At 49.8% G+C, this 24,180-nt stretch overlaps 1 protein-coding gene across 1 annotated transcript in view; it reads left to right on the forward strand.

The window, feature by feature from the left end:
• MAP6 (microtubule associated protein 6) overlaps positions 1-24,180 on the forward strand; it is an 83,740-nt gene that overhangs the window by 53,094 nt on the left and 6,466 nt on the right. The window contains exons 3-4 of the mRNA XM_070383163.1: positions 8,580-8,793; positions 11,421-11,620. Of these exons, the coding sequence (XP_070239264.1) occupies positions 8,580-8,793; positions 11,421-11,620 (414 nt within the window). The remainder of the gene's footprint in view (positions 1-8,579; positions 8,794-11,420; positions 11,621-24,180) is intronic.

Below are 24,180 nucleotides of genomic sequence, written 5' to 3' on the forward strand. Positions count from 1 at the left end.
TGGTCATAACTTTCCTTCCAAGGAGTAAGCGTCTTTTAATTTCATGGCTGCAGTCACCATCTGTAGTGATTTTGGAGCCCAGAAAAATAAAGTCTGACACTGTTTCCACTGTTTCCCCATCTGTTTCCCATGAAGTGATGAGACCGGATGCCATGATCTTCATTTTCTGAATGTTGAGCTTTAAGCCAACTTTTTCACTCTCCACTTTCACTTTCATCAAGAGGCTTTTGAGTTCCTCTTCACTTTCTGCCATAAGGGTGGTGTCATCTGCATATCTGAGGTTATTGATATTTCTCCCGGCATTCTTGATTCCAGCTTGTGTTTCTTCCAGTCCAGCGTTTCTCATGATGTACTCTGCATATAAGTTAAATAAACAGGGTGACAATATACAGCCTTGATGAACTCCTTTTCCTATTTGGAACCAGTCTGTTGTTCCATGTCCAGTTCTAACTGTTGCTTCCTGACCTGCATACAAATTTCTCAAGAGGCAGATCAGGTGGTCTGGTATTCCCATCTCTTTCAGAATTTTCCACAGTTTATTGTGATCCACACAGTCAAAGGCTTTGGCATAGTCAATAAAGCAGAAATAGATGTTTTTCTGGAACTCTCTTGCTTTTTCTATGATCCAGCGGATGTTGGCAATTTGATGTCTGGTTCCTCTGCCTTTTCTAAAACCAGCTTGAACATCAGGAAGTTTACAGTTCACATATTGCTGAAGCCTGGCTTGGAGAATTTGAGCATTACTTTACTAGCGTGTGAGATGAGTGCGATTGTGCGGTAGTTTGAGCATTCTTTGGCATTGCCTTTCTTTGCGATTGGAATGAAAACTGACGTTTTCCAGTCCTGTGGCCACTGCTGAGTTTTCCAAATTTGCTGGCATATTGAGTGCAGCACTTTCACAGCATCATCTTTCAGGTTTTGGAATAGCTCAACTGGAATTCCATCACCTCCACTAGCTTTGTTCGTAGTGATGCTTCCTAAGGCCCACTTGACTTCACATTCCAGGATGTCTGGCTCTAGGTCAGTGATCACACCATTGTGATTATCTGGGTTGTGAAGATCTTTTTTGTACAGTTCTTCTGTTCCCAAGGTCCTCAAGGACCAAGTTCCCAGCTGAGGGCCCTTCTGACTGCCACGTGTCATGACACATGACAGAAGGGCCCTCAGCTGGGAACTTGGTCCTTCAGGACCTTGGGAACAGCTAAGGTGTTTCCAGAGAGGAGCAGTGTGCCCACAGCTGAGCTGGAGTCAGGTTTACCCTGCAGCGTGTCTCATGTGGGTCAGAATGAGGAGACAGGGACCAGGATTCCGATGCTAGGTCCCGGGAGACAGAAGAGGTGCTGAGGGCCCAGGTGAGGTGGGCAGAGGGGCTGGACAGGAGAAGGTGAAGGTAGGGTGTCTGTTGACCCCTTTAAAAACTTCACCTGGTTAGCACGATCTAAAAGCCCTGCTTCAGCAGCCACTCTGGACATGACCAGGCTGGGATTTAAAAGTCCTGAAAGAGCAGGTCAGGAAAATCTTGTTTCCCCCTGAGACAGCACGCCCTGGGCCTGTTCTGCCATCCCTGGCTAGGGCCTGGGGACCAGCCCAGGCTTTCTCCATAGGCTTTCCTAGCACGTGGAGCCATCAGCAGCGTCCTTTAAGGAGTCCTTAAGCCCAGATCTGAGCATGGTAGTGGAGCCACTTCTCTGTGCAGCTGACCCACCATGGAGAGACATCATAGTCTCAAACCCTCTCTGCCCCTTCAGGGATTATTAGGACATCAGTCATGCACTGACCCTCCAGTAATGGGGTCCATCTGGGGGTCTGCTATGGCGGGCACAGGGGACCCTTGGCAAAGTGATTGGATCATCCTGTCCCCGTGACTTCCTTACATCCTGATACAGGAAAAGCTGTGGATGAGGAACAACTCCAGGAGGCCAGGGCAGCAGCCGGCCGATGCGGGGAGAAGGGGCGCCCTCCCAGTTTACCCAGAGCCTTGCTGCAGTGCGCACCAGATGGGCTGAAGAGCAGTGCTTTCTTGTGTTTACTGCCAGGAGCTAGTGGTGGGTTACACAGCCATCCCCAAGTGCAGGGAAGCAGACACAAGAAGGCCTTTGAGTCAGGCAGACTGCGCTCCAGTAACTGCCTCACCGCATACCAGCTTCTACTGACTTGGCGTCCCTTCCCTTTGCTCTGTTCTCAGTTCCTCATACTCTGCATGGGGTAAATAACAGTGACCACTCATGGTGTTCAAAGGCTAAAGCAGGATTAGATTTTTAAAGGGCTCAGCCTTTTAATAAGTAGCTGTTGGGCAAGTGTTTGTTAAGCTTTCTTCTCCTTACCTGCCTTGAGGCTCAGCTGCTCCCGAGGCCCCCAGTCAGCCCCTTTCCCACCAGGGCAGCTTCGCTCAGCCGGGTGCTGGGTGCCTCCCGTCCATCTAGGGAGGATGGAGTCTATGCAAGCTGGGTGACTTCGCATGTTCACCCTAGGAAGGGAAAAGGACTTAAGACCTGCAGTTCATGAGTTTTAAGGGAGGTGGTTTAAGCAATAATCTGCCTGCAATGCAGGACACCCAGGTTAAATCCCTGAGTTGGGAAGATCCCCTGGAGAAGGAAATGACAACCTACTCCAGTATTCTTGCCTGGGAAATCCCACAGACAGAGGATCCTGGCAGGATACGATCCATGGGATCGCAAAGTCAAATACAACTGAGCAACTAACGCTTTAAGTAATAATAGAAGCCCTACATATAAGCAGCCTTCACAAGTCTCTGCAGTAGAACAGAACACTTGATTTTCTTTGATCCTCCAAATATTTCTTGGATGTTTTGCTGTGCTTTGCAGGGCAGCAGGGAAACACAGATAACAGAGCTCAGTGCCTGGTACAAAGGGCCTCCAGCAAAGGCAGGAGCCACGCTGGTGAGGCCGTCATCATTTCAGCATGATGAACACTAGATAGAAGTCTCTGATGTTCTCTTGTCTCCAAGGAGCAAGCACTGCCCCATTTGGGTGGACAGGAGGGGCTCAGAGGAGGGCCAGGAGCTGACCAGAAAGGAACTCCACTAACAGCTGTTTCTAGTAAATGCCTGCTGCTGCTGCTGCTGCTGCTAAGTCGCTTCAGTCGTGTCCGACTCTGTGTGACCCCATAGACGGCAGCCCACCAGGCTCCCCCGTCCCTGGGATTCTCCAGGCAAGAACACTGGAGTGGGTTGCCATTTCCTTCTCCAATGCATGAAAGTGAAAAGTCAAAGTGAAGTCGCTCAGTCGTGTCTGACTCTCAGCAACCCCCTGGACTGCAGCCCACCAGGCTCCATGGTCCATGGGATTTTCCAGGCAAGAGTACTGGAGTGGGGTGCCATTGCCTTCTCCGAGTAAATGCCTACTGAATGCCAAACCCTTCAGTCTTACAAAGAATATAGGAAAGACATGGAGTATGGCTCTGAATGATGGCCCAGGGTGAGGGAAGGGCCCTGGCAGGGGGGTGGGGACTGGGGTCCTCACCCAGCCAGGCCCCTAACCTGCAGTCTGCCATAGGAAAAGTTAAAGAATATGGCTCTATAGCCATGCAAATGAGACTGGACTTGAAGGAGAGTTCTGTTCTGAATTTTCTCTTAAGCATCTTATCTCCCAAGAGAGACAAATAGAATCATGAAAGAATTAAAGCATCGTGAGACTGCTAGGTAACCACAGAGTCAAATAGTACAGTAGAGGCCCCAGGAGCCAAGAACTGGGAGACTTTGGACTGAGAAATCCAGGAGGGGTTCCTGGAAGAGGAGAGCCCTGAACTGGGCCTTGAAGAATAAAACTGGGAGAGTCCACGAGGAGGGGATACTGTCGGTGGAGGAATAGGAACAGTGAGTCACCTCGCTCAGCAGTGTTCAGTGGCTCCCCAGGCCTCGAACAAGCATCCTGACATGGCATTCCAGGCTCTGGGGCCTGCTCCCAGCTCCTGCCCACCCAGTCACCTTGCCATCCCTCCAAGAGCCCCACCCACCCACTCCCTGAGCGCGTCACTTGCCCTCTGAACCTGTCCCACACACCTCACTGCTGCCCGATTCCCCCCACCCACTTCTCCATCTGCATCTTTCAGTGCCCCCTTCCCCACCTCACCCCTTAGAACAGAGCATCTTTTCCCTCTCTCCTCCTGGACTCTGTCCCATTTGCTTCATTCGGGTTTTCCTTGGGATCCCACATGGACAAACCCTGACTCACTAAACTGTAGAGACCTCTACCTTGGCTTCCTCCTCTCTGTGGGCCACGTGCCATGCCATGGCTGGAGTTTGGCAAATGCCAAACAAATGAGTGAGTGAGTGAACAAGTGGAAATCTAGTTGCAGAGAAAGGGGAATTGATGTTTACAGGGAACCATGAAACTCATGACAAGAGATACTAGATGTGACTGACCTGGGCGTGTGGCCCACACTGCTCTGGGTGGAGCATCTGAGGGCCAGAGGAGCACAGGTATTCTCTGTCCAGTCTGTGTCACATAAAGCCTCCAGGGCGTTGCAGACAGCAGGCCGGACCCTGCCCGGGGCGGGTCTCGGGCACACTGCAGCTCCAGCACATCGTCCAAGTGCAGTGGGAAGGAGGTGGGCTGTGGGGCCCGACTGACCTGGGCTGAGAATCAACTCTGCTATTTGCCAGCTGTGTGGCCTTATGCAAGCCACTTAACCTCTCTGAGCCTTGGTGACCCTCTTTCATAAAAGGAAAAATAATACTACCTTCTTTCAAAGTCATTGTAAGGATTATAGAAAATATACAAAAACAATCTTCCAGCTTATAAGAGGTAACAAATGAATGGTACATAATTCTTCTTTTATGACATATGATTAGTTGTTCCATGTGGCTGGGGAAGGCTTTGTGGAGGGTTCAAAGAAAGTTCTAGGTAATAAAATTTTGGTTTAAACCTAACAGCCTGTTGTAACTGTGGTGAACTTATTATGAGACTCATTAACACATCCCACATAGAGATGATGTATCAAAGTTGTTCAAGACCAGGGTTACCGAGCTGTCCCCTCAAGGACACGTCCCATTGATAATGCTCACAGTGAGACCTTTGCCAGCCACTGTAGAGAGAAAGCTGCGAAAGCTGGCCCAGGAGAGATGACCTAGAAACAGTGCTTAGGGCCGGTATATACCTACCTCAGACCTCATTCTGTAGCAAGTAGGCAGAGGTGGGAGCAGAGAACCCAGGTTTCTGCCATCATATTTTGGGAGCCAGGTTCTTATTGCTTTGGCTACCAGGAGACCTGGGCCAAGTATCAGTGCTTTGGAACTGAGAGTGGGAGGAAGGAGGGAGGGCCTGGCACCTCAGGCAGGTAATAGTGATCAGAGACCCAGCTACAACCCAAGCCAGAGCTGGGCCTGTTGTGGAGACAGAATGGCTCAGAAGTCAGGTTGTGGCAATGGGTTGAGTCTACAGAGGTGTAGGGAAGAGGAGTAGAGAAGGAAATGGCAACCCACTCCAGTGTTCTTGCCTGGAGAATCCCAGGGACTTGGGGAGCCTGGTGGGCTGCCGTCTATGGGGTCGCACAGAGTCGGACACGACTGAAGTGACTTAGCAGCAGTAGCAGCACAGGAAAGAGGAGAGGATCAAAAAGCTCTCTAGAAGCTAAGTAGGTGCTGCCATTAAGAGAATCAGGAGGGTGTCAATCCTCCTCCTAAATCCCCTCTCTTCCAAGGTTCCCTGGCTCATAGGTAACATCCCCCCACCCCATTCCACAAACCCCCAAATCTCTCTCTGAGCCTTGCCTCCCCCGGCTCAGTGGAGTTCAAGTCCTGCCCATCCCCTCAGCGCTGTGTTCCAAGCACCACCCCTCTTCGCAGTTCAGGCCTCTGCTTTCCTCCCAGCTCACTGCACAGCCCTCTTGCTTCCAGCCCCACCCCTCTGCTCTGTCCCCATTCACACTGCTTCCAAAGTTCTCTTCCCCAAAAGGAAACTGGCCACATGCACCTTGAACTCGTTTGGCATCTCCCTGTTACAGTCCAGACCATCCCCTTGGCCAGACTGGCAGGAACTTCATGACCTACCCAGCCTCTCATGTCCCCCCCAGGTTTCAGCCCTGTCACCCCAGCTTCCCACACATCCCCCTGGGGGGCTGCGCCTCTCTGTGTGCTCCTCATCCTACCTGGAACCCACCCCTTCTCTCGGTCAGCTCTCTGCCAACCTCTGTGATTCCCTCCAGAACCTGTCCTTCAACTCCCAACCTGGCCCAGGAGCTCCTCCCCTGTGCTCCCAGACCCTTCTCCTACACGGAGCCTCCCTTATTGTCCTCCCTTCCCTCCCACTCCCGCGCCTTGAGCTCAGCATCCTAAGCAGACCTAAGCACTCAGTAAATGTTTAATGAATGAATGAATGGTGGGTGGGTGAGTGAGTGAGAAGGAGCAGCAAGGGAGTCCAAGAAGAGAAGACGACTTGGCAGGGGAGACAGAATGATTTGCTTCGAGGGACGCTGAGTTTGAGTTGGTGGGGGCATCTAGGTGGAGGTCCCAGCTACACTGGAAAGGTGAGCCTGAAGCTTGGGGAAGGTCTCTTAAGAAACTGTAGTCTCTCTGTTCACACGTGAGCCTGTGCCCCTCAGGAGCTCAAATGACCAGTGTGTAGCTCAGTGTTGCCAAACCAGCTGTATCAACTCAGAGAGCCTCAGAGCCTGAAGGACATTATAAGGACATCATCTGGTCAGCCTTTTTTTTCTGACAAATGAGGGAACTAAGACTCAGGGAGGGGAGAAACCTTCTCAGCAGCTACCTAGAGGTAGAGCCAGGGCTAGAATCCATGTGTCTCCATCACAGTCTGAGCTCTCTCTCTACTGTCCCCTGGGGCCTCTTGTTGGTGGCACTCATGTCTGAGCCCCAAGGAGGGAGTTACCATGAGGATGAGAGAGGGCACTGGAGAACCTAACTCGACAGATAGTACACTGGCTCTTCCTCTCCCACAGCTTCTCACAGCCCCAAATGAAGGGAAACCTGAGAAAAACCTCAGAGCTACAGAGCTTAGGCACTCAAAGTCTTGCACTCAACAAACAGGACAAACTTGGTGGCCTCCATCAGCAGCGATATTAATTTCACCCTGTTTTGAACATTGTCACCATCTCCTCTCCAGTCCTGCAACAGATCAGAAACCAGGAGAGAGAGTGCTATGAACAAGCAGCCTGGCACAGTGACTGTAAAAAGCAGCAGATGGGGATCACTGGGGTAAGAGCCATCAGCCACTTACACCAACCCCACCAAGACTCTCCTATACATCATACATCCCAACACAAGTCCTCATGGTGACATCCAGTTGTGTTCAGTACAGTTCACTTATGATCTGCAGGCATTTAGACATTTCATAAGGACTTTCACCTAAAGTGATTGAGATTGTTAAGTTTCAGGCAGCACACAAAAATCAAGCCCTCTGCTATCACAGGGAGGAATAAACTAAGGATTCAGGGTTACAAAATGTCTTCATCACAACAAAGGAAGGGACAGAACTGGCATTTTTTGTTTGACCACAACCTACCAGGCAGACTGTCCATGTAACAGTCACAACTCCCTCACCTCACACACAGCAGCATTAGGTCATATGTGCTGAACTCATAAACGACTGAAGACTGAGTCTTCAGCCTCATTTTCAGTTCAGTTCAGTCGCTCAGTCATGTCGAACTCTTTGCCACCCCGTGGACTGCAGCACGCCAGGCTTCCCTGTCCATTACCAACTCCTGGAGCTTGCTCAAACTCGTCCATCAAGTTTGGACACCATCCAACCCTCTCATCTTCTGTCGTCCCCTTCTCCTCCTGCCTTCAATCTTTCCCAGCCTCAGGGTCTTTTCCAGTGAGTCAGTTCTTCGCATCAACTGGCCAAAGTATTGGAGTGTCAGCTTCAACATCAGTCTTTCCAATGAATATTCAGGACTGATTTCCATTAGGATGGACTGGTTGGATCTCCTTGCAGTCCAAGGGACTCTCAAGAGTCTTCTCCAACACCACATTTCAAAAGCATCAATTCTTCGACACTCAGCTCTCTTTATGGTCCAACTCTCACATCCATACATGACTACTGGAAAAAACCATAGCTTTGACTAGACAGATCTTTGTTGGCAAAGTAACATCTCTGCTTTTTACTATGCTGCCTAGGTTTGTCACAGCTTTTCTTCCAAGGAGCAAGTGTCTTTTAATTTCATGGCTGCAGTCACCATCTGCAGTGATTTTGGAGCCCAAGAAAATAGTCTGTCCTGGTTTCCATTGTTTCCCCATCTATTTGCCATGAAGTGATGGGACTGGATCCCATGATCTTAGTTTTTGATCTTTTTTTTTTCTCTCAGCCTCATTTTAGATATTGTGAAAAGGAGGCCCAAAGATTAGAACAGCTTGTCCACGATCAAGCGGTGGGAGCTGGGAGCCTGCACTCTTTCTCTGAGGTACTACTGCTGTTGCCACAATCTACCTTGACTGGGCCAGAACGGATGCTTACAGGAGGAGAGAGAGGTCACTCTTCAGCCACACATCAGTCAGAATGACGGGCGCTAACAGAGAGCTTGCTGTGCTTGCAGCTCTGAGAGAAGGCCCTGCTGCCAGGTAGAGGATGTATCGAATCACTTAGCTTTTCTTTGATTTGCAGGAATGAATTCAGAGCATGGACGGACATCAAGCCTGTGAAACCCATAAAAGCCAAGCCCCAGTACAAGCCCCCAGATGATAAGATGGCTCATGAGACCAGCTACAGTGCCCAGTTCAAAGGGGAGGCCAATAAGCCAACCCCAGCTGACAATAAGGTCATTGATCGCAGAAGAATACGCAGCCTCTACAGCGAGCCCTTCAAGGAACCTCCAAAGGTGAGACAGATCTTCTGGGGACCCATCAGCAGCCTGACATGGAGGGGTTAATGGTAGCAGAGATGGGGGCGGGGCTACTGCCAACTCTGGTCCTTAACCTTAAAGTCCCTTCTTTCCGTCTTAGCACATAGAGACAGAGTGGCTTCTTACCGGGAAAGTGAAACTGAAAGTTGCTCAGTCCTATCCGACTCTTTGCAACCCCATGAACTATACAGTCCATGGGATTCTCCAGGCCAGAATACTGAAGTGGGTAGCCGTTCCCTTCTCCAGGGGATCTTCCCAACCCAGGGATCAAACCCAGGTCTCCCACATTGCAGGTGGATTCTTTACCAGCTGAGCCACAAGGGAACCCCAACCTTTGCTAAATCAAAACAGAATTTCTAAAGGAACATTACCTAAAACAAGGATTCCCGGGTGGGTCAGTGGTAAATTCAGGAGACTGCCAATTCAGGAGATTCAAGAGACAAGGTTTTGATGCCTGAGCCGGGAAGATCCCCTGGAATAGGAAATGGCAACCCACTCCAGTATCCTTGCCTGGAGGGTCCCATGGACAGAGGAGCCTGCTGGGCCACAGTCCATGGGGTCGTAAAGAGTAGGACACAACTGAGCGACTGAGCACACATTTCCTAAAATGAAAACAGCTTAAAAACTGTTAGATTTCCAGAGAACTAGCTTCTGATTTTGAGAAACTCAGAAAGAAATGGTAGAAAATCTCACCTGAGCCCTAAACCCCCTTGTCTTAAAATAACTGTGCTTTTGCCCCTGAAGGGGCTAGCCCAGACATGGGGGCATCCTCGCCTGACTTCTTTCCCACCCAGCTCCTGCCTCATCCTCTGCTCCAATCACTGGACACTTTCTCACCTCCCGAGTCCCTGAAAATCACCGGCTCTTTCTTATCCTTTCCCTCCATCCAGCAGCAATCCTTAGTCTGTCAGAACACACCTGTCACATCAGCTGCAAGAAGTGTTCCAAGTAATTTGTTACTATGATGAACAGTTTGTGAATGATTTTCATTTCTAAGGAAGATACAGTGGATTCGGGTGTTTTCCTATGAAGACGATTGTTGTTGTTCAGTCACTAAGTCATGTCTGAGTCTTTGTGACCCCATGGTCTGTAGCACACCAAGCTTTCCTGTCCATCACCATCTCCCAGAGTTTTGCTCAATCTCATGTCCATTGAGTCGGTGATGCCATCCAATAATGCTTTGCCTTATTTGTATCCCAATGTGCAATCATGAGAGGGGAAAAGCCTGTTGGAGATTCTGCTGTTGAGGCTGGAATCACACATGCCATAACTTATTCTATGATATCAAGCCACATGGAATCATGAAAGTATCAGCTCTCCTTTCTATAATAGCAGAAAAAGTCTGAGAACCTATGTAGGCTTTGCTCTGCTTTGACCTAAAGTCTTGTAGTCCAGCAGAGTTTCCTCTTTGGTCCAGGACTGGTTTACAGGTAAGGGAATTACCCAACCTGGTTTGCCTGGACTACTCCAGTTATAACATTAATGGTTCCATATTCCATGAAAGCCCTCAGGCCTAGGCAAGCCAGGATGATCCTATTGATAGGTCGACAGTGACTGAGAGCCCCTGAACCTCATTGAGTGGATGACCCAGCTGGTGAGGCCCCGCATCGTCTCTGTCCCCCTTCTACAGATGAAGTGGGGCTGAGATGTAGGGTTGGCTCTGGACAAAAGAAGATTCGAGTGGAGGAAGGAGGGAAGATTGGGGAACGGAAATCCAGAGATGGATGGGAGGAGGGTAACATATTGGGGGATCATATCCAGTGGCCCAGAATTCTTGAGAAAGAAAAGCCACAGCTGTCTTCTAGGAATCGGGGGGAAGAACTAGCAGAGAAAACTTGGGGAGAGCAAAGTGGACTTGAACGGCAGTTCTGGAGAAGACCATCTGGGGAGCCAGCCAGGGAGAAGGAGGGGATGCTGGGCAACGCTGAAGGCCTCACTGGGCGAGACTGCCTGCCCAAGCCTCTCAGTGAGGACGTCTGTCCACCGGAGGTCAGAAACAGGGAAGATCGGCTGCTGCTGTGAATGAAAGACCAGAATCCTGATGTCTTCCATCAACAAAGGTTGATTTCTTATTACCATGTGTCCACCATGGGTGGGCTGCAGCTCTCCATGTCCACACCCCTTCAGGCTGAAACTCAGGGTGAGCAGTGGCCTCTCTGTGGCAGAGGAAAGGAGTAAGTTGGGAAGCGTGGGCCGACCCCTGGCCTTTTGCCTGGAGGGGGACTCCTCATCTCTGCTCACATTTCATTGACTAAAGCCACTCCCGCGCCTGCCTGAGTTGAGCAGGATAGTGAGGTACAATCTTCCCACGGGGAGGGACAGCAGCCCAGAAATACAGTCCAGTGCCTTGGAGGGGAATGGGGGCCAGAGCTGGCATCAGAAGCCAGAGTGGCTAGCAAGAGGGCAGCTAGAATGGGGGACCAGGGGCTCCAGGTGAGAGATGCCAGGTGACCAGGCGTCAGCAAAGCGGCTTTACATGCCATGCTTCTCAGAGTCCTGTGCTTTCATTATCTTTCCACTAATTACATCTTCTCTCTAAATTCTCCCTCCAAATCCCGCCCCCTCTGTGTTTCTGTTTGCGGTCTGTCTGTCTCTCCGTGCAGGTGGAGAAACCTAGTCTCCAGAGTTCCAAAGCAAAAAAGACCTCAGTGAGCCATAAGCCCCCGAGGAAGGCCAAAGACAAGCAGGGGGCGTCGGGCCGGGCATCCAAGAAGAAGAGCGCGGAGGGTGCGCGCACCGCCCCGCCCACCGCCGACAAGGAGCAGAGCGCAGAGATGAACAATAAGCTGGCTGAGGCTAAAGAGTAATGCACTGCACTTCTCTTTCTTCTTCTCTTCTTTTTCCTTTTTTTTTTTCTTTCACTAATCAACAAAAAAGGCCACAAAATTGATTAGAGGCTTCCCATCTGCATGGGTCCTGAGTGTTCTAGGAGTTCTTTGGTTTCTCTGAGCAGGGGATCCTGCTCAGAGACCAGGCGACCTGCCTCCTGTCCAGATCTAGACAGGGCCATGCCACGGGGCCCCTGGACCCGTCAGCGGCTGACTTGCAGCGCAGTGCCTCCCTCCGGGCAGGGGCAGGCACGCCTGGTGAGGCAGGCAGGAGGACACCAGAGGAACTGTCCTGATGCTTCGACATGAATGTGGGGCATCCTCCTCCTGTTCCTCCCCAGCGTCTGCGCCGGTGATCAATTTTGAACTTAGGTAAAGGTGTTCTTCTCCAAAATTCGCAGAGTTATCATGTGCTATAGAAGCTTGACCTGGGCTTCAGCAATTGACAAGATTTGTGGAAATATTTTTTAAAAAAACAACAAAAAAATGTTTTTGGCCTTAATCTCAATAAAATGAGTTGTGTTTGTTAAGTAATTTTTTCATAGACTCTTTTGCTTAAAACAGATGACTACATTTAGTTTCCTATCAGTGGGCTTTAAACTCTATGCTGAGTAAGAGATGTGCCACTGATGACCAACACGAGGCCAGGGCAAAATAGTTAGGTGTCATAGGTACCCTCCAGACATCATAGGAAGGTGACAGAAGTGAGACTGTTTTCCTGTTAACCCCCAACCTATCCAGTGCTGCTGATTTTGCAAAGTGACTCGTTACAGGGGACTGGAGGAAGGAAGTTCAAGGTGTAACGATAGTGTATTTAGAATGTGGCTTTCTTGCTTCTGAGAAACACACAGCAGGAAGCAGACATAGCGGCTACTGTGTCAATGGTTACTGTCCCTGCCTGGACCGTTCTTGCTCTGTTTCTTGGAGAGGATGGAACGTGCTGAACTTCAGGTTCTGGGAGATTTCTGTGACTTAGCCTAAGACGAGGAGCGTTCCCTGCTCGGTGATTAGCAAGCATCTTTTTTTTTACCTCATTCCTGAAGAAAAGCAGCTCTCCCTGTATTGTGTATCTTGTGTCTGTGTGGCCAAAGCAGCCAGGGGTGGCAGTGCCACCCCAGCTGTGTTTGAGTTGTGTTGTGGGCATTAGTCAGGGAGTCGTGGAAAGACCCCATATACCTACCGGAACAATTACATTTGCAAACCTGATGGCGTGTACGTTCCTTGGTATCCTTTGTTTCTCATGTATGCAGGGTGCTTCCTGTCACCAGCATTCTGAAATTGCTGGGGCCTCTTCAGAAGTACTTTTGTTTTGTCCTGAAAGCGGTGAAGAGTGAAGTCCTCACAGTTCCCTACCTCAGAAGTCCCTTTAGGTCCTTCAGGTTGGGGGAAATAGAGCCTCCACAAGCTCTCTCATATTCTGACTGTTCAAGCAGCAAAATCCCCATTTGCACCGTTTTATTTGTCCCCTTCGGGCTTATTAATACGTCTCTTGTAAATTAACTAAGCCTTCACTACGCAGGCCCTATTTCCTAAGAGGACAGGACCTGCATAAACAAAGCTCTGGGCCAGGCAGGCCTTTCCGCCATCTTCCAAAAGGCAGTTCCAGAGAAGGAACTGTGAGGGGAAGTACTGAGGGAGGTAGATGATGTGAGTGAGTGTCAGCGTTTGTGAATCACAGATTTGGATGCCTCGATGGAAGGGACTAGAGTAGATCTGAGTACTGATTCAGGTATTTGCTAAATGGTCTAAACAGTGTCAGAGAGCTCCATCCACATGACCTTAACTTTGTCCAGGAAACTCGCCAACGTCCATTCGTTCTCTTGAGATACCTGGTATTCATCAAACATGTTGATGTTAGCCACAGTTTGAATTTCTCCATGGAATAGTCATCTGGTTTTCTTTGCAGATCAAGTAAACCAAACTTTACATCACACAAGGGACCATTCCCTCAACATTTGATTGTTCAAGGCCTGTGTGCCTGACAGGGAGCTGGCCATGATGGGTAGTGTGTATAAATCTGGCTCCACCACAGCACCACCAGGGTGCATAGGACTTATCCCTGTGTCTGATCCAAGTTTGCGTTGTCCAAACTGTAGTGTTTCCTGCCCCCTTGCAGCCCCAGGCACCGAGCTTCCTCCCTGCCCCACCTGAGGCTTTCCATGACCTGTAGGGTGTCTCTTCACGTCTTCAGTCTGCCCATCTTTATAGCACCTCCCGCTGAGAAAATCCGTTGGTAGTTCACTTTGACTCTTGAATGTGTCACTTCACTGGCAAGAAACCTCCTTTGATTTCTGCTGTTTACAAATAAAACTCAGTCGGTCTTGTTCTGCATCCCAAACATGCTGACTGAAACTGATTTCAGCCTCACAAGCAGTGTTTCGGCCTTGCCTTTCTGAAGGCGGCCAAGCTTCAGATGCCTGTTCGGCCCATTTTTATACACTTCCCTGCAGTTCCCTGAACCCCCCTGACGAAAGAGTGAGGACTGGAGCCTCCCCACCATCTGCTTCACTCGCCCGCAAACCCGATCCTTGCAGCTGTGCTTCGGGTCCTTAACGCTGTCCCTTTTCCGCTGGTGCTCCCATGATGCCTTTGCTCTCAAGGCAGACCGGAAGCATCTAATTATGATTTTGTGGCCTGGGTTTTGTTGCGTACCACAGATTGTCTATGTATGTGTAGCGCACACCTTTCTTGGTGCTATTTCATTCCTGCTGTTAGTAAGAAAATGACAAAAATATTCATGTATAGCCAATTGATTGTGCCGTGCTTGTGGTCTGTGCTTGCTCAGAAACAAACAAACAAACGGTTTTTCCAATTATAAATAAATGCTAAAGACGAACACCACTTTCTTGATCTTATTTTCCTTGGTAAGGCCCAGCTGAGTAGGTGAAGGAACCACCTTTTGCCATTTGAGCTGCTCTCCCCGAGAGGAGCTGTGCCCTGCAGTTTCTCTGGGGGTCCTCTGTAACACAGCTTGACTCTTTTAGATACTTGCCTCTCAGATACTAATTGCAAGCAGTCAGAGCTAAGTGTTGGGAAAGGCGACGATGGACCAGGAGACCCAGTGGCCAACAAGGTAGTGTAACGATTTGATACCCTGTTGCTGGGGGTGGGCGGTCAGCACAGCCTTGCCAAGCTGGGAGGCTGGCTCCTGACCCCCACCCTCTTCCTATCAACCCGCAGGACTGTCTGTTCTGGTTTTTCTCCTCCCAAGGGGTGGCAGAGATGCCTTCCCATACTCATTTAATCTGGTCATTGTGGAGTTTCCACTCCCTGGGGGCTAGCTCACTGTGTGGGTTCTGGGGTGACAGTCTTGGCGTGTACCTAACGCGGGAGTGTGGAAACTGCCATAAAAGAATCCAGACAAGGCAACGACAGACCAGGTAGTGGGGAGCTCAGATGGAGGTCAGGATTCTTCCCACCGGGAATGGAGAATCAGAAAGCTTCATGATGAGTGGGGGGACCTTGGAGAGTGGGTGGGATGTGGGTGTGGGGGGCATGCAGGGACTGGCCTACAGGTGGGAGAGCAGAAGCATGGGCACCCCAGAACCAGGGCCAAGGGTGCCCACCTTGATATCCTTCTGCTGAAACGGGCGATGAAAGATTCTGTACTTCGGGATCCCACTTCCTTTTTCCAGTGCGTGTTGATTGAATATCTATCATGTGCTGGGCATTGTGCCCCGAGCAGAGAACCAGGATGGCTGAGACCCCCCACCTCCAATCACAGTGAGACACGGAGGAAGAATCTGTTCTGGCAGATTCCGTGTGTCCGTGGATGGGCAGGTGGTCACCAAGTGAACAGAGCCAGGGCTGGCCAGAAGCAGAGGTGTGGGGGCCCCACACCAGGTGAGCTCAGTCCTGGGGAGTGGTTCATTCGGGGAGGGTCAGGGCAGTGTGTACATCCTGATGCCACGGCGGGGGGTGGGGTCACTAACCAGGGTCTCCATCCACACCCTCAGCTAGTACCCTACCTGTGCATGCTCCTACCATTATGCTGCTCACCCCCACTCTCACACCGGGCACCAGCCACAAGCCCTCTGTTGCCCTAGGCTCGGAGCTCTAGGTTGGGACTCATTCTGTTGCTGGTTCTCAAAAATCTGGACTTTGGGGAGGAGCTGTGGTCAGAATAATCAAGGGTCACATATATGTATAAAAAAAAGCATTGTATATTTGTTTTCCAAATGAACAGAAAACATTCCACACCCACCTGCCTGCTTTTGTATGAGGCAGAAATGCAAAATACTGTTCAATAATAAAACACACATAAAAGTATACTATTTAACTCTCTTTTGATCAGTTAAGAATTTTTTTTATCAAAACTCGTGCTTGAGAGAGGTGAAAAGGCAGAAGAGGTAGAAACAGAGGCAGAGAGAGAAGACGATGCACTGAGATTAACCCAGGAGAAGGCGAGATCTCTCAGAATCAGAGAACGGGCAAGGGTGGGCAGTGGAGGAGCAGGAAGGTGGGCAGCACCCAGTGCTCAGGCTCGCCCAGAGCCTTGGCCTCATTTCCACCGTGCTCTCTGATGCTTCCCAAGCCCTGGAGGCAAATCCTCACCCATTACTATCACCACCTCTCTGAAACAGCAAAGTTAAAACCAGCCTCTGATTTTGAAATAGGTCCCCAATGCTATTAAGACATTAGATGTAAGTGTAGTTTAATCCTTCCTTAGAGTTTGTGTGTTCTTAGTGAAGTTCTTCCCTCATTTTTTGTCCACTATGGTTTAAAAATGCACAGGCTGCTTCCTGTAGACTCACAGGGACTGTCCAGTCTTCTTTAACAAAGGCTGTGAACCCCCTCTGTGTGTCATGGTGGTTTCAAGGCTCGCTCCCTGGTAAAATGCCTTAGGGCGTTTTACATTTTCAGGGCCTCAGATATAGAAAGTTTCTTTCTGGACATGGGCCATGGACTATCTACAGTTAAGGGGAGACCCTACCGCAGCCCCAGCTGAGAACAACAGGGCAGGAACAGCGGCGGGCTTGATGGTGGTGAAGCCAAGCTGAGACAGGAGAGGCAGCAGTTCCCTCCTCAGCCTCTCCTCACGCAGAACCAGGCACGTGGTCCAAAGCTCTCCATCCCACTGCCATTAATGCATCAATCCTCATGACACTCGGCCATCCTAGAGTAGCTCTAATAACAGAATTGCCATCATCACATATTTTCTTCCTCAGCATGTGAATACAGGTTAACAGTGGCAGTGCCCTTAGGCTTTACCAGATTCATGGATGGAAGTCGGTGCCAGCTAGGCAAGTCTGTGACATACAGTAAACTCCCTGAGCTTTGGTGTCCTCCTCTGAGAATGGAGACACTAATACGCACCTCAGGTGAGAGGAGTGAGGATGAAATGACTTGATGGCTCTAGGGAACCCATAGTGGACACTACGTAGAGCTCATTTCAGGCCCCTCCACCTTCCCTGTACAGTACTGGAGAGGTCTGTGTTCTTCATCTCTTCATCTTTCTGATAATTAATCTCTGACAATGTATGAAGTAGATTGAGGCAAACACTGATTAAGAAGAATGCTTTTATAGAACTCCAGCTACTGAATTACCTTGAGTCCACAAACCTAAACAGTAACATTCTAAGAATTTATATTTACTGATTGCTTACAAAGCATTCCTTTCTATGTGGTCCCACTGACCCTTCCTGATGTAGTGGAGCAGGCGTTTCCACCAGGTGACAGACAGGCCAAGGCAGCTCGGAGGGAAAGGGTGTCTGCCTGCGCTGCAGCCTGGGCTGCTTCTGCCCTTCACCCAAGGTGGGGCCGGCAGCCTGAAGGGAGACAGGGTTCCGATGAGGTGGATTCCTAACTAAGTTATATCCTCACTCCCTCGAGGGGCCCCATCTGCTCCGGCATCTGCAGGCTCACTAGGATCCCCTTTAAATCTTGGGAACTAGATACAAACGAGGGGAAGTAAGAGTTGGGTCAGGTCTTCACACACAACTGGCTCATACATCCTGAATGAATTGACCTATTGTCTCTGCTAAATATATAGATATTCTCCTTAGGGTGCTAAAATAACTGACCAGGTGACTAAAATGCGTGGTTATTGAATACAGAATGTTCCGACAGTTTCCATTCGTAAAAAATACACTTGATACTGGAGATACCAAGATAAAACTGGTGTCCAAACCTGACATTGGAGGGCTTTGCTCAGAGACCATCACCTTGTGCTTTTTATTTCAAATAGTGGAACTGAGCTTAACTCTCTGTCCCTTGTCCTCATATAAGTGGCCCTCGGTCACTGGTTGATTTGGTATTGTCTATATCTATCTCAATCCAAACATCTTATCTGGGGCCAAGGGAGCTTCAGATACTGAGATACACAAATTGCTGTCACTGGTACTGGTTTAAGCTGCCAGAGGGATCCATAGGACATGAAATTCTGATCATGTCACATCCTGCTTTAAACCGTCTGTGGGCTCCTCTCGGCCCGCAGAAGCTTGTGTCTGCCCAGCGCACCATGCTGCTTCTCACCTCCATGCTTTACCCACGCCGCCCCACCTGCCCAGATTGCCCTTCTCCTGCTTCTCCACCCGGCTAACTCATCCTTCAAGACTCCGCCCAGGGGACAGCTCCAGGAAGCCTTTCCCGCACCTCCCAGGCTGGGTAAGATGCTCCCTGTGTGTTCTTCATCATGGAACTTAGCACATGTACTGTGTCTGCTCATATCTGTGTATGTGTCCCCCCACAAGAATGTGCCCCTGCGGGGCAAGGACTCAGTCCTTCTGCTCTTCTTTGTAGTCCTAGCTTCTGGCCCATTGTCTCCTGCAGATAATGTCTTCTAAAGTGCTTGTTGAATGAAGAGTGAGTGAATGAATGAATGATGATATTCACCATCTGCCTCCATACCCACCACCATGCCTCCACAAGGCTTTATTCTGCTAGTAACTTGGCTTGCTCACATGACAGGGGTGGTTTTGAGAAAGGTCATGGCAGCAGGAGAGCACAGAGGTGTCAATGGCTGGTTTTAAAAAGGCCAGACTCCAGGTCAGCCCCCTCTGTACTTTATATGGATGCTTTTCCTAAACAGTCCTGACTTTATAAACATAGATTTGAGGTTAGAGGGTAATCTTAAGAGGCTGGCTGAGCCCATCCCTTGCCCAGTGCAGAGCTCCTAATTCTGAGATGGCAGAGGCATCTCTCAAGGGGTATGTCTTAGACGTAAGGGCTGAGAATTAGAGCGGACAGTGCTCCGTTGCTTCAGTCATGTCTGACTCTTTGCAACCCCATGGACTACAGCCTGTCAGGCTCCTCTGTCCATGGAATACTGGGGTGGGTTGCCATTTCCTTCTCCAAGTTCTAAATCCAAGCTCCATTAGTTACTAGCTGTGTGACCTTGGCTGAGTTTCTTACTTTCTTTGAGCCTCAAAGAGGATAACAAGCATACAGGTATCCATCACCACCCAGATCTATGTGATCCCAAGATTCAGAAAGTAGGAGCAAGGGATACAGTGTGATCCAAATCTGTTTGGTTCCAGTGTGGGGTAGCTGGTGGTAACAGAAAATCCTGTTTGTGATTCAGAGGATTATTATGAGAGGGCCTCATGGGGTGGCATGCGAAGGCCCCTGTGAACTTCCAGAAGGCCTCTGGAACACCCTTGTCATAGTTGATTTTGGGGGTAGCTTGCTGACCACCACTTTCCATTACTTACCACCTTTCACCCCAACAGAGTGGTGGTAGCTGGAGCAACACACGGCAAATCCACTCTTTCTGCCATGCAACCGCTTGAGGTGAAGCCCCTCCAGCACTGGCTCTTGCTGCCCTCTCCCCTCCCCAGCCCTTCCCCAGCCCCTCCTCCCCGAGCACCCTATCAATCTCCTGGTGCAGACTCTATTTCTGCAATTACCTGGTCATTTTCACTGATTCACTCTGGACACACCAAACCAATTTTTGATCAATGGCTCAAGAGCCCATCCTTTGCTTTAGATGGGATGGGGAGAAGGACAAAGATGGATTTGCAAGTTCCCAGCTAGATAAGAACTGAGCCATTACGTCTGGCTGCCTTAGTCCAGCACTTCACATTTTTAAAAGGGTCTTTAGCAGGATTATCAGATTCATGATAGCTCATTAAGACAGTCAACTATGCTCTTGACTTAGCCTTCCTGGTGTTAAGACAACCAAGGAAGCTTTTAAAATATCTACTATACAACCGGGAATTTATTTAGTTCTTAGCAGGTTATATCTAGAAAAGGTATTTAACAGTAAAAAGGAAAAAGCAGGGACTGCCCTGGAGGTCCAGTGATTAAGACTCCAAACTTCCACTGCAGGGGTCACGGGTTTGACCCCTGGTCAGGGAACTAAATCCCAGATGCCACACATAGTGTGGCCAGGTTAAAAAAGAAAGAGAAAAAGAAGGAAAGGAAGGAAGGAAGGGAGGGAGGAAGAAAGAACGGAAATTAAAACAGAAACAGGGATACATCTGTCTACAGGGGACTTGGTTAGTGTTAGTTGGTGTTAGTCACTCAGCCATGTCCAACTCTTTGTGACCCTATGGTCTGTAGCCTGCCAGGCTCCTCTGTCCATGGGATTCTCCAGGCAAGAATACTGGAGTAGATTGCCATTTTCTTCTCCAGGGGATCTTCCTAACCCAGGGATCAAACCCAGGTCTCCTGCATTGCAGGTGGATTCTTTACCATCTGAGCCATCAGGGAAGCCATCAGGAGATCTGGGAGTGGTGGAGAAAAATCCAAACTAGGAAACTGCTCCAGCTGTCTAGTGCCACTTTGTAAAAGGCAGAGGTGGCACAACCTAGGGGAAGGGAAGGAGCATGTGTGTGGCCTTTACACACTTGTTCCCATTTAATCCTCACAATAGGGCTAGAGAGTCTACTGTAGGCACCATCCCGATTCACAGATTAAAAAAAAAAAAAAATGAGACTCAGTGATTAGATAACAAAGTCACACAACTTGTACATGGTGAGCCAGGATTTGGAGCCAGGTTTGGGTGACTGAAACCCATTCCTTGTCCAGCACTTGGGACCATCTCTAGGATTCCTACTGTAAAGAATTCCTGCAAGAGCAATCTCCTCATCCTATCCCTTCCTTGCTCCAAAGACCTCAGTGACCCTAAGTACTCAAATCATCTTTGGAAAGTGAGTCAGATGAGGGTCACAGATGCTGAGTTTGCTCAGACATTACTACCCACTACCCACCCCTCCATCCCCTCAGCTAGCGCCCAGAATTAAGCCTTGTGGTGGCAGCCTTTTTTTCTAGCCATCGTCCTAGTTGCTCTTCCTGTGCTGATAAGCCACAAATAGATGGACTCTGTGTAGCCCCAGGCTGATCGACTGACTGGCAGCCATACAGGTAGGGCTTACAGGTGTGGGTGCAAATGGGCATTCTTAGACCAGGATGTACAAGCTTTCTGAGACTATCTTCTTTGCCAGGGTCTGCTGAACACCAGGAGGTAAATTAAGGAAGTCCTTGTGCAGTAGATGCAGGAAGGACCAAGGCAAAGGGGAGCTGGATGTTGGAGTCCCAGAGGGGCAACTCTCAGGAGATGCAGTTGGGAGCTCAGAGCTGAGGACCTGTAGAATTCAGTGACTGTAGCCTCCTGGACCATGCAGAACCAATCAGAGTTATGTCAAGCCAGACCTAGTTCAGACATCTGCAGACAAATTTGGGATCTCTGTGGTTGAAGTCACATCCCTAAGGGATATTGTTGCAGAAAGGAAAGCGCTTGACTGCAAGTCTGTCGTCCTCAGTTAAGGTCTTGGCATTAACAGGCTCACTATGTGATTTTCTGGAGCCCTGCTTCTGCCTTTGGAAAACAGGGACACAAGTGAACCCCATCTGCCTGGGTGATGGGCTGCTGTGAGAATACAATGTGCCGCCTTGAATATGAAGTCCTCTTAGAAAACCATAAAAGAAGGTTGCAGTTTGGGAGGACAAAAAAGGTGCTAAGGCAGTTAAAAATAGGAAAGCATGTGTGTATCATGTAAATACAGTTGTTCGAATTTTATCTTGTGTGAGTTTGTTTGTTTGTTTGTTTTTAAGCTTCCCATTTGGGGTGGAGTCCTCCTGTGGTGCTAGCCCCATGCTACGGCACTCTAGCTCTCCACTCTGGTCAGCAGTTTGTCACTTAGGAGGCATTTATTAAATGTTGTGGAAGGATTGTTTAGTCGCTCAGTTGTGTCCGACTGTTTGCAACCCCATGGAATTCTCCAGGCAAGAATACTGGAGTGGATGGCCGTTCCCTTTTCCAGGGGATCTTCCCAACCCAGGGATCAAACCTGGGTCTCCTGCATTGCAGGTGGCTTCTTTACCACTGAGCTATCAGGGAAGCCCTATGGAAGGATGGAGGGAGTAAAAAGAAGGGGAAGGCGGGGGATGGGGAAGGAGCTAGGGAGGGAGGGAAAGAGAGGGGAAGGAGAAGGAAGCAGATGTGGTCTCTGCCCTAAAGAGCCCCCTTCTGGAGAGGCAGCTTCAAAACTGTTGACAGCTATCCTGATGGAGGCTGCTGTGTCTAGGCGAGGGTGTGGGCACAGAGCGGGGATGTGGGGACACAGGAGAAGGGGTCTTTGAGCCCTGATGGTAGAGGGTCAGGGTGATTTCACTCAGGAAGTGACCCTGAAACTGAACCATTAGTTGCTGAGAGACGACAGCGGGGGCTGTATCCATGGAGGTACAGGTGCTGGGGCAGAGGAGGGGTGTGCTGTCTGGAGACCTAACGGGGACATCCCTTTCAGTTCTGGGGTCACACTTTCCAAAGGAAGGGAGCCAACAGAGATGTGTAGTGAGGAGAGCGGAACAGTGAGGGCTCCAAGCTGTGGTGGGGCACATGTTGCCCGGAGAAGTCAGGGATTCGGACACAATTGCTGTCCTTTCAACTACCCTCACGTATCAGTCAACAGGGCATTCTCTGGAAGGGTGACCCCAGAGCACAGGATCCAGAGCAGGGCAGGGATGGGAGGGAGTGGCGCTGACAGAAATCCAAGCATCTGCTCAGGGTCCTGGCCACAGAGGGTGGGCTGCCTTGTGCAGGGGTGTGCCCTACCCCGCAGACCTGAGCAGCTCAGGCAGCAGCTGGGGCTGGGTGGGGAGACAGCAGCCCAAGTTCAGGAGACCCATGACCCTCCGATCTGTCCTTCCAGCCTGGGCGCCTTCAGATCAGTTCTGCGGAGTTGTGCTTTCTGGGACCAGAGAGGAAGGACTTGCCCAGCACAGTGATGTCTTTGCACTGAAGGAACTTAGGCCTCTCTGGTTGGAGAGACATAGGGAGATGAGGGCCTGGGGCCAAGGCTGGTGGTCCTGGTGCGCTGGGAGCTTTACAGCGTTCGTGGTGTGGTCCCCACAGTGGGGGGCTCCCACCTCCCTCATGCCCACCTGTGCCCCCCAGCACACGGCCTAACCCAGAGCACGGGCTCAGCAAACTTGGTCCAGTGAATGGATAAAAGAGAAAAAACATCAAATATTGATAGAATAAAGAGAAATAGCTCTACGCCAGCTACCCAGCACTCCCACAAATATCTGCCAGGTACTAGGAGCCAGACACTAGATACTCATGATGCACGAGCTGGTGGGGAGAGGCAGGTAATTACCAAACACCATAATAATTGCTAAAATAGAGGCCATGGAGCCTCATGGGAGACAGGGGTGGGACAAGAGTTCTTGTTTTGAGAAAGCCTTGTCTCCCGCAATTCTTTATAAGAATAACAAGCCTTTCAAAGGCAGTTTCCTTGACACTCTCCCTCGGGTAGCTGCATCTCTTATAATATGTTGGGAGCTCTGTGTCTGGGAAACGTGCGCATCTGTACAGGGCCCTTGGAGGCAGACAGAAGGAGACAAAGCTGTGAAATCGCCTGGCCCACTGTCCCCCCTCCTCCTCCTGCAGGGCCCATGAGGCACAGACAGCCTGGCCCCTCTCAGTCTCTCCTGCCCATCCTTGCTTCAAGTGAGTTTGCTCATCCCTCCCACCGACCCAGTGAATTTTGAGAGGCCTCTGTTAAGACCTGGACCTGCTATTTCTTAGCTGTGTGGCTGTGGGGAGTTGGTTGCCCACTCTGGGCCTGGTTTCCCGTCTGTAGAATAAGACATTGGACCAGATCACCAAGCTCCTTTTGGGACTAAGTTTATGAAATATCTCCTGCATTCCAGGGTCATGCCATGAGTGTTCCCATAAATGAAGGGGGAATTCTCCCATTTTATAGATTAATAAACTGAAGCTGGAAGCCTGGATGTCCATGATGACATCCGCGGCTAGGATGGACTCGAGTCAGCCTTTGAACCCAGCTCTTCTGGCCGCGAGTCCCGTCAGTGTACTTTCTCCTCCAGCAGACTGCTCTTCACTGAAAAAGAAATAATCTAGGTTTAAAATACCCAGTACCTAGACTGACATATGAGTTTCTTTCTTTCTCAGAGCTTTTCAAAGCTGAGGAAGCAGGGGTTTCAAGGATAGGGTCCACAGGCCCCTGATTTCTAAACAAGGCCCTATGCCAGGAACACAGCCTCAACTGGGGCCTGCTGTGATGGTGCATCAGGAGTCAATCTGGGAAGTAAAAAAATCACAGGTGGATTATGAGATTAGAATTGTGTG

Source organism: Bos mutus, chromosome 15 (assembly GCF_027580195.1).
Source record: "Bos mutus isolate GX-2022 chromosome 15, NWIPB_WYAK_1.1, whole genome shotgun sequence".
NCBI lineage: Eukaryota > Metazoa > Chordata > Mammalia > Artiodactyla > Bovidae > Bos > Bos mutus.